This window comes from Parus major, chromosome 2 (genome assembly GCF_001522545.3).
Source record: "Parus major isolate Abel chromosome 2, Parus_major1.1, whole genome shotgun sequence".
Lineage (NCBI taxonomy): Eukaryota > Metazoa > Chordata > Aves > Passeriformes > Paridae > Parus > Parus major.
Genome location: NC_031769.1, coordinates 31,522,794 through 31,538,532, shown reverse-complemented (window position 1 = coordinate 31,538,532; position 15,739 = coordinate 31,522,794). Strand labels below are relative to the sequence as shown.

Below are 15,739 nucleotides of genomic sequence, written 5' to 3'. Positions count from 1 at the left end.
TGTTAATGATGTGTTTTATAGTCACCATGATTCATCGAGGCACAGACCTCTTCCAATCAGGAGAGCAGGTAATTGCAGTGAAAGCACATGATTGTGGCTACACGAGACCCATATTTTTCATCATATTTTAATGATATTGATTCAGGCTTCCCTGTTGCTCAGAGAGGTGTTAGAAAATGAATTTCGTATCATTCAGCTCAAGAGAGCAATCAAATTTTTGTTGAAAAGTTCTATTTTCTCTAAAAACATTAATTGATATTTTGGCTAGGAAGAAGAGAAATGTTTCTTAAAAAAAAAGTTATCCAGAAACAATCAAACCAGCAAACCCCAGCCAAAAAAGTGACCTATCAAAGAGACATACTTAACAAGAACATCTGCTATGTATCTGTATGAATCTGTAGGCTCTTTGGTGGGAGGACACTGAAGGAGAAATAGTCTCACAGCCAAAACTCCTTTAAAGCTTTTCTAAGAAATAAGGTAAACTGAACATACTCAGTTGCACCTCACTGCCTGCATATGCTATGTTTCACTTATTATGGGTGAGGGATAAGAGTTCACCACAGAAGCTTAGTTGTTTTATGGTCCAGTGAAATTGCCTTGACTGCTTAAGAAATAACCTCAGCACTTCCCTGAAATAGGAGTCTGAATTAATGAAAATTCTGGCAGCTGAATTTTAGCGTAACATACTCTTTAATGTGTTAACCTAAAAAAATGGGCAAAATGCTGCATTTTTGGACTGTATTCCCACTGACTCATAGCAGTAATTCAGACAGTAACCTCTTCTTTATACAAGTAGTGAATATACAGGCAACAGAGAGAGGAGAAAAATGAATATATTACAAAGCAACCAACCTTCTACCTAAATGCCCAATTTAGATACTAATATTTGTGGCATAAGAGGGAGGTAAACTGAGCAGGTGGAGCTGTTGTGCTCCTAGTGAGGTGCTGCTGTCACCTTAGGAGTTAAATCCGCCTGGATCCACCTTCTGTAGCTGACAGCATTGAGGATTCATTGGGGGATCTGGAGGGAAATAGAAGGAAAAGATCACACAGGGTTTGGTTTGGGTTGGGTTTTTCCAGGTTTGCCTGCTGCCATTTGCACAGAATGGTCATGGCTTGCCAGAGCCATGGGTTAACCAGTGAGGCACAGGAGGAACAGCCATGACTCGCCCATTCCCACTCCTCCATCACCACCTTGCCTCATCTTCAGCTGCTGCAGAGTAACAGGGGGCAGGATCAGGCCCTGATGTTCTGCTGGCAGGGCAGGGGAGGACACTCAGGCTGCTGATGCAGCCGTGCAGCCCCCAGATCAGCGTGGGTTACTGCCCTGCCCCACGGCTGGAGGGGCTCCTGCTTGCAGAAACTTCAGCAGGAGCTGCTGCTTGGCTGGGACAAGTGTGTACTTTTAATGCCCTGCTCCCAAATGCATTGCATAATAATCTTGAAAAGTTCTGATCACATCTGGGCAGGGAAATATATGAAATATATAGGAGTTAATCTTCTGAATTCATCTTAAATGAACACCCATATCCTTTATTTATATTCTCTGTGATAGAAGTGTAAATTTTCACTGATTCTCTTTTAAATCTGCGTTGGAATATGGTTATTTTATTTCACCTTTCTTTGCCAATACTGGAAAATCAAACATGGCTTTACTGTGTTACCATGTGAGAACCAAAAAATTGATTTAATACAGCAGCCTACTTGCAATCCCTGGCTTAAATGAAATACTGAGGGTAAAATCTGCCTAGCACGTGGAGTGCTCTCATCGCCAGAGCTACGAGCCCAGCATGGGAAATGCTATATAACATGATTACAATCATTACAGAAAATGTGTGTGCATCATGTTATAGAAAAATCTGCTTCTTAGATCTATAGTTTAAGCTGTGTCCCCAAAAAGAGCAAAATAGCTTAACAAATCTTTCCTCAGCCATGCTGCTTAATTGCAGCTGGTTGCTCAGAGAATTGCAGTGGTCTGGAAGGAAGGAAAAAACTCTTTGGTGTCCAACATAAGAGGCTTCACTGCAAATGGGTCACACTGCAATGGTTTGGTTCTGCTGCTCATGGAAGGAAGGTGAACAGTTATTAAAAAAAATTCAGATCCAGTGTGTGATCATTGCCATTCCTCTCAGTAAAGGTTATTATATCCAATGTGAATAGACTGAATTTAGTCCTGTACTGTGTCTGGCATCAAAGTGTAAAAAATGGAATAGACCCGAAGAAAAGAAAATAAAGAAAAGAGAAACATTAGTGAAGAGGAGGAAAATGGATTGTACATTCAAACCTCTACAAATTCACATTGGCTTCTCATGCTACTGTTTAGTGAGTGGTATTTGGATGGAAGCAAAAAATAAGTTTATATGAATTAAAAACAAAATGAAGAAATTAAAATAGATATTATTTGATCTCTTAGTTACTAATTGTTTCTTCTGTTACATTTCAGAGTACTGACTTCTATTATTACATAATACATAAGAACTTCTGGCAATAAAATCTAGTTATTGAATGGTTTGTTGTAGAATGAAAAATAAAAATAAGAAAAATCAGTTTTTGCTAAGACATTGAGGCCAAGGAAACTCAACTTATAAGTAATTCTTCACTGAGCAATTTTTTTATCAACTTTTGTGGATGTTCTGGTAACAAATAAAAACTACATCAGATGGGTGCTGAGAGAACATTCATTAATTACTTGTATGTTTACTTGTGTTTCAATTTCATTCAAATAAAGAAGAAATCAAGCATTTTAATTGAGACATTGACAAAAGTAAAGAAACGTAGTATATAACGTAAATGGTTATATTCGTTTTATTTGGAATATAATGGGAAATCAGAGCTTCTTTTCATTCTGTTTATTTGTTTAGAATGAAATTCGAAAGTCTGAAACCAGGAGCAAATGATGAAGCTGTTTACCTGCTTTGGCAGCCAAATTACTGGATTTCACCCAGATACACATTTATATTCTCTTCCTCTTCTGTGACCCTGTACTTTTACTTTGAACATACAAATATTTATATTTTTATAATAAGGCACACATAATCTTCTGAGTAGAAAAACTCAGCTGAAGGTCACTGATGAGTGAAAATGAGGAAATGAGCCCCACAGTGAGAATGCCACTGGATGCCATTGCTGTGGTGGCATTGTCACTTGGCAGTGGGGTGAGAGGTGGCCTTGGCAGTGCTGGGTCAGCATTGGACCTGACGACCTTAAAGGTCTTTTCCAACTGAATCTGTGGTTCTGTGAGTGAAGAGTTTTGCTGAGGCACCACAGCAGCAGGCTGGAGCACTGTCAGCAGCAGCCAAGTTGGATCAGTATTGGCATGGTATATTTGTTTTCACCAATACCTCCAAAGAAGTCCAGCTCTGGGTTCTGGTAGATGTCTTTACCTGACAAGGCATCTCAAAATTGTCATGTTAAACTGCAGATGAACTATCGGAACAGTGAGATCAGTTTGTTTGCTTTAATTTTTTGCTTGAGTGTTGACACTTGGCACAAAAGTGAGTTACAGTGCAAATCTCCCTAACTGGAGCATGGTGGAAAGCTTCAGAGTAAATGCTCAGGGCCTTGTGACCAAGGACAGAAGGCAGAGAGAATTTTCAGAAAAAATGTTAAAAACTACAATTCTGTCTGAGGCTGCTTTGCACAACGTCTGCAAGACAAGGGTTTTTTGTAATTTTCTTCATCCCAGCCATGCAAAGTGAGAGGGAAAGCACAATGGAGTGTTGCAAACATCTTCTGCAGCTGTGAAAATGATGCATGAATATGAAGAATGAGTCTCCTTTACCACTCTAGTCTTTGAGTAAAAAATTTTTAAATATTTCTACAAGTGAAGGAGGAAAATCAAGTGAAGGTATGGTTAGTAATACTTTCAGCAAAATGAGCTCTGCAAGTATCAAAATATGTAATATACCATGCAGCTGTATCTGTAATTATCGATAATCACCCTCAAGGCTCTGCCCACTGAGGAATGGCAGTGTATTTCTGACCCCCTACATTCCCCCAGCACCCCTAATGTTCTGTTAAGAACATGTGCTTGCAGTGATTGAACACATTTGAAGGCAACTTCAATTTATTTCTTCAGTTCATATGAAATGGGAAGATTCTGAAAGAAAGTGACATTATGTTTAGCAGCCGACTAAAACATCACAAACCAGCTCCCTTTCCCTATGGATAAGCCAGCATGGTGTTCCCAGGAGCTAATAAAATCTCTGCCTGGGATTGATACAATAGTGACCCCTCCTTTGTTTAAGCAGCTAAAATGTTTCTGGCTAGCTAAATAGTGTAGAAAATTGTATGAAAATCACAAAAGTATTTAATTAAGAATTTTGTGCTAGGTCTTCAAGGCTTTTAGAACTACAACAACTTTAAATAAGAACTAAGAAGCAAACTGCACTATGAAAATTTTGATGTCAAACACAGTAGGGCTTAAGGACATTATTTGAGTGTACTGAAAGGCACAGGGAGGACATTAAAGCTATTTCCATAGTGACATGCTTTGGACTTCAGGTGACATTAGTTGGAAAGCTTCAACCCAGTCTGCTCATACAGATAGAAGTCCAAAGCTCCAGAAAAGACAATCTCCTTGAATTTTTTGCCCACATTACAAAACCTGACTCTTCATCACAACTCTGCACTGAATGCAGAGGGATGTGCAAACTCTGTCTTTTATTGATCTACAAGATGTTTTGTAGTTTTCATTCCTATGGTATTTGAATGTTTTGCATGTGTTTTCAATTAGGCAGAACTCTCTCTCAAAATGTATTTGTAATGGATAAAATTTTTAAATTCAAAAGAAAAAGTTTCAGGTTATTTACAAAAGAGGAAAGGTGATTTCCTGTTGGGTGGGGACCACCAAGTCATCCAGAGCTTTGAGATGAATTTCATTAAAACAAGCATCCATGATAAGAAAGGCTTTGGCTCTTAAGAGCAAATTCTGATTAGAACATAAATGAGAACTATTCATTATTTAAATAAGAGCAAATATAGACTAAAACAAAGCAGGCAATTTAGAAGACACTCCATCCCTACTCATTGCTCGAGCTGGATGGGTTCTTTTGCTAGGTGTCAGTTTAGAGCAGTTTCAGAGGCTGTAAGGGCCACTGTAATGTAATGTAATGTAATGTTTCCCATTAGTGACCTTTGGTTAAGTTCCTTTCTGAATCCTAGCTCCTTTTGTGTTTAAGTCAGTCCTTTAATGCTTTTGCAGAAGATTGTGTAGAGAAAGTTGATGGACACAAGTTTTTTGCCAATAATAATTTGCAGCGATAGGGCTGAGAGTAGGCAGATAGATCTTCAAGATACATCACAATCTTTACTGAGAGCTTTTAAACTCAGTTAAAAAATTACTGGCCAGGGGGATTATAATGGACAATTTGGGCAACCAGAAGGCTATTTAATTCTATTTCTTATGTACCTGCAAACCATTAAAAAGGAGCAATTTTGTCCAGCATATGTAACCTTTCATTTACCTTGAAAGTCTCCAAATAAGCATATATTAATTTAAATTCTAACAGCCTACAGCAGGTTTTCAAATTGAATAGGGTGAGAAATTTTAAAAGGTCATAGGAATACAGGACTTATCTGGTTAGCTAAAAGGATTCCTTTGATGTTTTTATCTTCCCAGGTTTCACTGCAATTAAGAACTGGCAAAACAAACTCGCTAATAGAACCACTTAGTGTTGGAACCACAGCAGTATTTAGCAAGCATAATCAGCTATCACTGCTTTGTGCTAAGCATTTCATGACCATATAATGACCATCCAGGCAGCCAAGCACCAGAATTGCAGGAGCATTTGCATGTGCTCTTATGGTTCTGCAGCATGACCTTGGCTCAGCCAGTCTTCCACCATGCCAGCTTCAGTGCCCTGGACAAATGCAACCCGATTTAGTACTCTCCTATTATCTATATAATTCATTAATTGCAAGCAAAGGGTGCTCTTGTATTAACCCAAGCTCTTCTGGTAGCCATAGGGTCAGCAGGGATTCTTTGGTGGTTTTCAATTTGGCCAATACAGAGAACCCCACTTGGGGACAGGGAGAACGTGGCAGCAGAAAACGAGAACAGGCAGCATAGTTACACCTTTTTTGTATGGTTAGGGTAATGCTTTGATGATCCAGGACACAGACCTCAGAGGGGCCTACGTGCCCACTGAGAAGAGAAGGTACATGGAGATGCAATCCCCTCCCTGGTAGGGACCCAAGCAAACGTCCAGTGTGATCCTTTCCTCATAATCATTGTAAGGGACTTCTCAACACCTGCTTCCTTTCTTTTACCCTCTCAGGCTCTAATGGGCCACAGGTGAAGCAGGTGGGAAGGAGGTTCTGTCCCTTAGCAGTGCAGGTATTCCAGGAGTGATGCAAGAGGGATCAAGGCTTGATCTGCTGTTTTTGTGCTCTTTGCCTTCTTTAACACTTGAATGGATGAAATCTTGCCTGACTGTTTCAGAAGTTTTATCAAGCCTTGTGTGATGCCTAAGGAAGTCCCTATCTGGAGACGATAGAATATGAGCAGGCAGAAGATACATTAAGTTAGAGGACTTGTGATTACTGTTTAGTGGTGTTTCCTGTGAAAAGTGAATCAGAACCATGTTCTGAAGTCTGCCTGAGTTTCAGTTTACTGAATTACTAAATGTTCTTACTCAGACTTGGGCTGCCTTGAATGTTTTGGGTCCTTTCCCGGGGGCTATGGCTGTCCTGTGGAATAAAGGAGGCTCCATGTGCATGATGCATGGACAACTCTCTCCCATTTGAACAGAGGCAATCAGTGGCTGTTGGAGCTTCTTCAGTCTGATGTGTGTGAGGGGAAAACATCTCTTCTTGCCTGGATTTGTTCAGTCACAATCACATTCTCCTGTACCTTAAGCTTTATGGAGTAAGTTACATTCAAGATTAGAAGATGAATGAATACGCAAATTTACTCAGCCGAACTGAGCCAGCAGTTCTTCAAAATAATCAGGATATGTGAAATGTCTTGAAAAATTTCACATGCTTTGGCAGAAATGCCATTCTCTGCCAAATGAAAGAGCAAACAAATTAATATGCTGTGTCATATGACAGGATAAAAGGTTAGTGATACATTAATGGGTTAGTGCACAGTTATTTCTAGAAACTGATCAGAAGGCAAAAATAACAATTGCTTTATTTTAATCAGATTGGTATTTCCAGTTTCATTTAAGTGAAAGATCATTCATGGTTTCTGTTTCATCGAAGGAGCTCTTCTGCAATGATCCTGTTTTTCGCCTAAGTTCTGAGAGGCTGAAGGTCCTACAAAGGCAGGATCCTAGGAATCCTGAGAGAGGACACTTGAGGTCCATCTGCAAAGCTCTTGGATCATGGATAATTTCATTGATTTCCATTAAGTATGAAACTGGCAGCAAGCTGGCAGTTCCCAGAGGTGAAGTTACAAGCTTTGGTTCTTTTACATCTGAACTTACATAGCTCCTTGTTCCTAGATGAACTTCATGTTTGACCATGGAAGAATCGTGGTTTGATACTTGTAACAAGAGCCATAGAATGTGCCTATGAAACCTAGTTTCCTACAGTTTGGTGCCCTTTATCCTCTTTAATACCACAATGAGACAAAAGCCTGGTAAAGTTCTCTAGATACCAGATATCCATGTGTGCTGCTCAGCCAGCCAGTTGCTAACAGCATTCATAGCTGAGTTTAGCCTGCTTTTCCTTCCTCACCAATTCTTATTATAGCTATGAGAATATGGTCATCTTTGAAAATTAATTTCCTGAAAGTTGGCTATGGAGTTAAAAAAATGACTGGTGCAAAAGGAACCACAGACAGATGATCAGATGGTATAATCAAAACCATGTAGTTTTTGTAGGAAACCTGCTAAAATTGAGTAATTTGGATATAAACCAGAAAACATAATGAATTGGACCTCCGCAGTTTTCTGGCTCCTGAGCTCTATGTCAGAGACTAAAGTTGGTATTTGGGAGCCCTGCTTTCATGGGGAATTTTTTTAGATGGATAACAGCCAGCACCACAACCCTGGGGCGTCTTCTCTAAAGATGAGCCCACACTGAGGGCCTGTGAGAGCTGAGCAGAGCATGGAAGATGCACAGTGTGCACTGGGGCTTTGTGGCTTCTGAGTCCCCTGGCTGACCTCCAGGGCCACGTGAATCATCACAGGCCCAGCATCAGAGGTGGGAATGCTGTAAAATGCAATTTATTTCCTCTTCCTGTACACCAAGTACTGCAATATATACAAACTTCTAAGTAAATTATTTCGGATGCACAGCTATAAATTTCAGTCACACACACTCTCACAGATTTTCTAAAACAACAACAGAAAAATCACATATTGTTCTCATGTACTCTTTAGTTACTTTATAGGACTCCCTCTGTTCGTGACTGTTTCTGTTATTGTTGGAAGAATAAACCTTCTCAAAATAGATTATCATAAGGAAGGAATCTGTCCAGTGACCACTTAAGTAGAAATTTGCTGCCAGAACCAGTTTATTTCAGCTGTGATCACGAAGAGTCTTGTGTGCACTTACTTGTTTGTTCTTCAATTCTGTCTGTATTACTGAGATACTCTGCTAGCATCTTTAAAGTTATCCAATGTTTTTCCAAAACAAAGTAGATAAATACATAAGAAAAGGTCAGAGAGAGATCCTTGTTTTTTTCAGCACAGAGAGGACAGTCTTATGTCACCAGGTGTCCAACATACCTTGGTTACCTCAGTATGGATCTATTATTGGCAACCATATGTATTTCCTTCTGCAAGAACCAACTTAGATTGCTTGTGTTAATTGTATAATGTGTGCTCCTTGAGAGGTGCTGTTCTAAAGCTTTGCTAGGAAAAGGAGGATGGGCTTGTGTTTTGGCCATATAACCCAAGGTTAGGGTGTCTGGATTTTTTCCCCTGACAGTATCATGAATTTCAGCAAACTTGCCTGACTATTTTGTGCCCTTTTTTCCTGTCGTTTCTTCTCTTCTGTACAGCAATGCTCAGAAGGGAAAAATAGGAGAAAGTTAATTTGTTATCAGACACAAACAATTAAGCAACTGTTTGCAGACAGACTACAGACATTCCTGTGTGGAGAACAGAGGTGTCTCCTCCTTTCCTGGGTTGATGGATGACAAAACTTGGTGCCCCCTCTGTCCCCAGTGCACTGAAGGGGTGGGAGACTAGAGGACAAGGCAGACAGGAAGGTACATCACTGTATCAGTGTTCTTTAGGAGAAAAGAAACTTTTAGATGTGTTTCAGACACATCTTCTGCCTGGAGAGGCAGAAGCACTTTCCTGCCAGGGTCAGGGAGGAGCTTTAGCACCTCTGGGTTTCTACATGAGAGGTTTGGGCAGAGGCAGCTGTCTGGGAACAACAAGCAGGAGGAGTTGACCAGTGGTTATGGGAATCATTTTGCTAGAAATGCCATGTTGATAGGGAGTTTGAATATGTGAGCAGAGGGCACTGATGGGACAGAAACCTGAAACAGCACCAGCTGGAAAGACAGGTCATGCTGGAGCTGCATCAGCACCCACTGTGATGTACAGCTCTGCTTGTGTGCCTGGGCTGGCTTGGAGGTGTCTCAAGTCATGAATATTGTGTCCCAAAACCATGTGAGTTCCCATGCAGGCTTCAAGGACAGGCAGAGACTTCTGGAGAAGAGGGGTTCTTGGTGGCTGTTTCCCTCTGCAAAACCTGCACAGGGAGGCTGAGGGAGTCACCACTCCTTGTATGCAAGAGCTTGGAGGAGTGGGAGGCACATGGGGCATGGAGTAAAGAAATCAGTCTACAGCAGATCAGGTAAGTTAGAGTCAGAGATGTCTGAGGCAGACTCCAGGCAGAAGGATCTGTAGTGAAATTTGGAAAGGCCTTATCTCAAGTCAGGCAGATCTGCCTGCAGGCTGGGGCTCTCTTTTAGGCTCTGCCAAGCTCCTGGGGTGAATTTCCAGCAGTGTTTCACTTTGCAAGGGCCTGTTGGCTCCCCAGGCCCATGGGAGCTCCTGAACAAGGCTATGGGAGAATGCTGAAGGTTTCTGCCCCAAAGAGTTCATGTATCCTGAATACAGAAGGTTCTTTTCCACCTCATCTATTGCCCATTTATCATACAGGAACAGTAGGTGATACCAGTCTTTTATTTTTTTTTAATGCAACTCATGGTTATAAATTTTTATTTCAGTTTTATATTACTTTAGTTCTATTTCATCATTGCAGATACTTCAAGAGAAGCCCATACTTGTAGAAGTAAACTGCAGTAACAAAATTTCACATGCCTATAAAGAGTGCTTTTATACTGAAGTGAAACACAAGCCACAGATGCACAGATTGCTGTCAGAAAACCACTACAGCATTGAGTGGCCTTTTCTCTGATAAAAAAGTTGTCAGAGATCAAAACTGTACCTCAGTCTCCTCTTAAATGCGATGCAACATGGTTTTACTCGCACGCATACGAATGTTGCTTGTTTGATTCACACAGGAGGGTTGGTTTATTTGGTGTAATTAAAACTAATCTAGTTAGTTTGTAGGCCATATGCAATGGGGATATTTCATGTGACTTGCAAAGATAAGGCTCCATTGAAGAAGAGGAACCTTCCTTGATATTAACCACAATGCATTTAGTTTGCTAAGAACCCACTGCCACAACAAGATAGAAATTCAGGTGGAACAGGATATAATTGCTGCAGGTACTTTAAAACCACCAGGTTGCATTTTGAATGACTACCATGCAATTAGCAGCATAACAGACCTGCTTGCTGGAAGGGGAAAGGCATAAAACTTGTTTCTTATGTCCCTCATGTGACATGGTAAGAACAAATCCTACTGGCTGTGGAGGAAAGACAAAGCAATCTGTGTACCTGAACAAAAATGTTCTTCAGCCTACCGACATATAAATCCTGTTCTTCTTGCTCTTCTTCCCTCCATTTTAAGATCTGGCTTTGTTCTTTTTTGCAAGAGAGTAAGTCCCACCAAGGAGCCTGTTGCGTGATACTGAAAATTTGAAAAAGTGTTGGAGATTAAATAAACATATTGCCTAAGGCTGAGCTGCTAAGAACAACTCTGGTTTTTTCACTTAGCTATTCTTAACAGGACAACCAGGCAATTGCAAGTGAGAGTTTCAAGACCAAGAGGCATATTCCCTCCCAGGATTAGAGAGTCAATCTGCCTCTTCAAAATCAGGTTCCCTCTTTGACCAGCACTTTGAATCATTCCCAGAAGAGGTGGCAGGAACATACAGCTCCCTGCCCCAAATGCTCAGATTGCAATCCTGTCACTCTCTGTGGAAGTACTGGTGTATTTTAGTTCAAAGGGAAGGGATCAAATCTGCTTGTGCTGACTGCTGCATCCCTGAGGACATGTACTGCTAGTCCTCACAAGCAGGGACTTGCTTCTTGTGTTTTGCTTTTGGCTTGGCCAGATCTTAACAGAGGTGTAGAACAGGACTTTTCCAGGTGGGAAACTTCCTGTCTAAGACTGTGAAAGTAGTGCAACATTCTGGTTACTAGAAAAGTCCTGTTTCCTCTTTCCAGAGAGGGGACCCTTTCAAAAAGACAGTCATTGCATGTCACAGCCTCTGCTTTCACCAAGAAGTAAATATTCAGCTCTTAAGTTCCCTCCTGAATTCTCATTTCCAATGGCTTTTGCTTGCACTCTGAATCTCCTACTCATCTTGCAGCTCTCTGGCAGTTGCAGGTTCAGAATTAAGCACAGCATTACTGTAGCTCTAGGAGATTCCTACAGCTCAAACTACATTTTGCTGATCTGAACCACCATGGCTTCAGATCTCACTTACTGTCAGCACCTTTCAACTCTACAGTTTACTCCCACTCTCTGAACACTAGTAGTCCAGACTTTTCCTTTGGCTTACATTAGGCTTATATTGGGTCAAATATAATTAGACACCTACTTAAATTGATACCTAAGTAGATATCAATATAGACAAATTGTCTAAGTACAATTTGTGTCTTTTTTCCTCCACTGTTGCCTGGGTAAATCTCTGCCTATCCTCTGCATTAGGACATGGGAGGTGGACTAGAAACAAAAGCATTCACTCATAGATGTTTCTGATTAATCACTAACCCTAATCCCTGTCACATAAACCTCTGAAACTTCCTAAATGCTTGTATCAAATGCCTTATTGATCTTTCTCAAAGCCAATTGATCTTTCTTTACAATCTCCTCAAATTATTTGTAACTGTCAACAAATTAAGTACCTTTGCTCACTGAGGTAAGTTTTTTCCCTTGGTTTGCTAGCACATCCCTGGTGTTCTGCCACTTATTTGAGTGGTATCACTTACCAGAACTGTAGCAAGTCCATTATCTGATTCCCTTACTGACCCGTACAGCAAACTATCTGGACTCCCACTATGCTGCAGTAAGCTCACATTTCACAAACATTTTCTTACTTGTTTTCATCAGTTACTGCATAACATCCTTATTGATTTTTCAACCATCCCTCATTTCAAATACTTTTTAAATAGATTTCCACCATTTCAGTCTTATCAATCTCAATTCAGTGTTCCTGTATTAATAGGTTTTTCATATTCCTTTTCCTCCCCAGGCACATTTATGAAAGCTCTTCTTTCCTTAGCCTCCTGGTCATTGTTAATTTATTGTTGTGGATGCCCTTAGCTTGTTCTCTGAGGCTTAAATCCAGTCAGCTGATTATTTGCAGTCCATCTTCCCTCATTCAGTGTGAGGCTACCATGCCACTTGCTGCTGCATGTTGTGAAACTCCAGAGCATGGGGCTACTGTGATGTTTCATTTTTTAAGACCTAATTGTAATGCTTTCTGAGGTTCACAGTCGTTTTTTTTTCCTTCTCAGCTGCTAAATCACATTTTGAGGTCTGCCAGTGCTGCTAGTATGTGAGGAAAAAGGGCAGAGAAAATTCCATTTGTTAGATGCTGGGTTGGTTCCTCAGCTGGGGCAGTGGAGAGTTTCTCTCCTGTATACAGCCAGCCTCAAGTGCTGCTGTCTGGGGATTAATCCATGATCTCTTGAAAACCAAAACTTCATTCTTCAAATTAGTTGTTTGCACCACACTGCAGGAATTTCAGTGACTCATAAATCCTGTTATTTCAAACTAGGGGAAGTACTTGAAAGTATCACATGGAGCTTGAATGTTCCAGCCTATTTCACAGACCAAGATTTTCAGCTAATCAGGACATTACACATCTTTGCTTGGACGTTCACCTCATGTTTTCTGTTCTAAATCAAAATACAGTAAGTGACATCTGTGAGTTTGATGCCACCCTATATATGTTTTTATATGCCAGACCACAATATTTTGGTTTTCTGGGGAGCAGCCATATACCAAACAAATGAAAAAAAAAACAGTTGCAAAAAGGAGAAGCTAAAAAAATTGAAAGAATTGTAGCTAATAGAATTATTTTTTGTGCTTGCAACCAACTTTGATATCAAGTACACCAAAAGCAGAAAAGGACAAACATTAAAAAAAAAAAAAAAAAAAGGAAAAAAAGAAATACAGAGAAAATATTGGGAGAGATTGCTTCAGTCTAACAAATTGTTGCCTATTTTCTGCAGTTTTGTGAGCCCCCTAGAGTAATATTATTCCTTTCTCTTCTCTCCTATCCTAATCCCTATTTCTGCAGCCAAACACACAGCTTGCCTTTTGCCAGGTAAGTCATCCCACACTGCTCCCTGCCATCTTTTCAGCTGCTCAGAAGCCCATTTGTGAAAACACCAAAACCTAGTACCTCTGTAATAGCAATTTAAAAAAACTTTTAAGGGTGAGGAGATGTTTTTAAGAAAACACATTTGATTGAACTTTTTTGTTTCTTGTCACTGGAATTAGGAACACCTCACCTGATCTTTGTTTATTAACGGCAACGTGACCTAGCATTTAAAAATTCCCTTTTTCCTCTAGGTCTCTGTGTGTTAGAAGGATGTTTGAGAACATCTAGCCAATATTGCTTGGGTGTGTGCAAGACAATATCCAGATTTTGATGGCCTTACAATTCCTTTTTTTTTTTAAAAGCAAAATACTTCAGTTTAAAACAGCATATGCTCACTTTCTAAGCCTGGAAAGCTCTTAGAGCAGTTTAGCAGCAGCAGGCTGCCGAGATATTAACACCTGCAAATTTCTGCTACATCTGCACTGAGCACACACACTGAGGAACCTGGATCTCCATGAAGGCTGCAGAGCTTCTCCCCCCCAGCCCACCATTCTAGATATTGTTCCAGTCATTCCCACTATTTTAGCAAGCCAATGTCTGATGGACCTGTGGTCGGATACACAACACAGGTGAAGTTTTACAGAGGACCACAAGGTCCATAGTGAGAACTGAAATGTTATCTGCAAGTGCGAAAGAAACCATTGATTTAGTTATGTGTATCCTGAAGTTAACATTTGATTTCCTCTTAAAGATGAGGTTTGGTAATTATAGACTATTAAGGGAAGGGCCTGGTCAACAGGAAATGTGGGAATTCCAAGCACAGAAAGTTCTCAAAATCTTGTGAATGTAGGTTTAAACACAGACATGAACAGAGGGTTCAACCTGAGACACTGGAAAAGGCTTCCAGATTTAGATACTGTGAGCAAAAATGTGGGTTTGTAGTTTAGACAGACATTAAGCTAAGTAGTAGAAAGTTTTAAAGTTAAGATATAGGAGTAGTTATAAAGGTAGTAAGAAGTTTACAGTATACCAAGTAGTTTTGTGTGTCCCTGTCTGATTGGTTAAAAGTGTCTACACTGCGGCAGGAATGTATAAAACAAAATAACTAACTATTGGTGTGAAAGTAGAAACATTCTTTTGTGGCAGTAGTTTACTGGCTAATTAACCTTTAAGAGATCTTGTAACCTGTGGTCTTGTGAACATGGTGAAGACACTCACGCCTTCGTGAGACCATAAAAGAATAATAAATCACACTTTAAAATGTCTCCCAGTGGTCCTGTCTCTCCTGAATCCTGATAGCAAATGTTCTCCTTCCCTGAGTTTAGGACATCCTGAAGACTCCTGACTCCTGCTTTAGAGTGTCTTGGCAACAAAATTGATCCCTTAACGTCATGACTTCAGGAGAGGTAACATTAGCATATGCACCCATCAAGTTTTGAGAACCTGACAACAAAGTGGCATCATTCACAGAAAGACAGTTTTGCTATTGCTTGCATAGTTTCACCTAAGAGGCATCAAAATAACAACCCACAAGCTCCTTCTGCAGGATGAATGCTTTCAGGGTCATCCTCTCCACATTATATGACATTCCTACAGGCTTGTGACCTCAGGCAAAACTACTAACAACAGCTGAATTGTGTCAACTGGCACAGGGAACTGTGCAGGACAAGGACAGAAGGGTGTGGAGTGGCACACACCACACAGGAGCCACCCCATTCTCTCGACACACAATCCTTAAACGCTGCACAAACCTTTGAAGAGGCAGAAGACAAGGCTATCCAATAACAGGCACTTGCACTGCATATGTCTTTCTAGGGTTCCATTCACAGAAGGCTGTGAATACTTGACTGAAGTACTGTTTATTTTAACACAATTTTTTTATATACAGTGTTTCCCTAAAATTTCACAGGACAACAAATAGAAGGAAATGTTCCATTTTATTTACAACAGGTCATTTCTCAAATGTAAATTTTAAAATGTAAAATGTAAAAAGTTAACAGTAGCATTTTGTTTAATTTCAAAACATGTTACTTCTGAATAAACTTAAAAGGTCGAAAGCATTTAAAAGTTCTAATGGTGGTGGCTTAAGAGGAATCTTTCCAATTGTGAACTCCTTTGCTTCAAACTGTTGCCACTCTTCAGCTGATA

General features: G+C 40.2%; 1 protein-coding gene across 1 annotated transcript in view; it reads right to left on the bottom strand.

The window, feature by feature from the left end:
• Nucleotides 1–15,433: 15,433 nt before the first annotated feature.
• The window catches only part of NUP42 (nucleoporin 42), a 6,999-nt gene continuing 6,693 nt past the window's right edge, over nt 15,434–15,739 (bottom strand). The window contains exon 6 of the mRNA XM_019009133.2: nt 15,434–15,733. Within this exon, the coding sequence (XP_018864678.1) occupies nt 15,609–15,733 (125 nt within the window). The 3' untranslated portion in view covers nt 15,434–15,608. The remainder of the gene's footprint in view (nt 15,734–15,739) is intronic.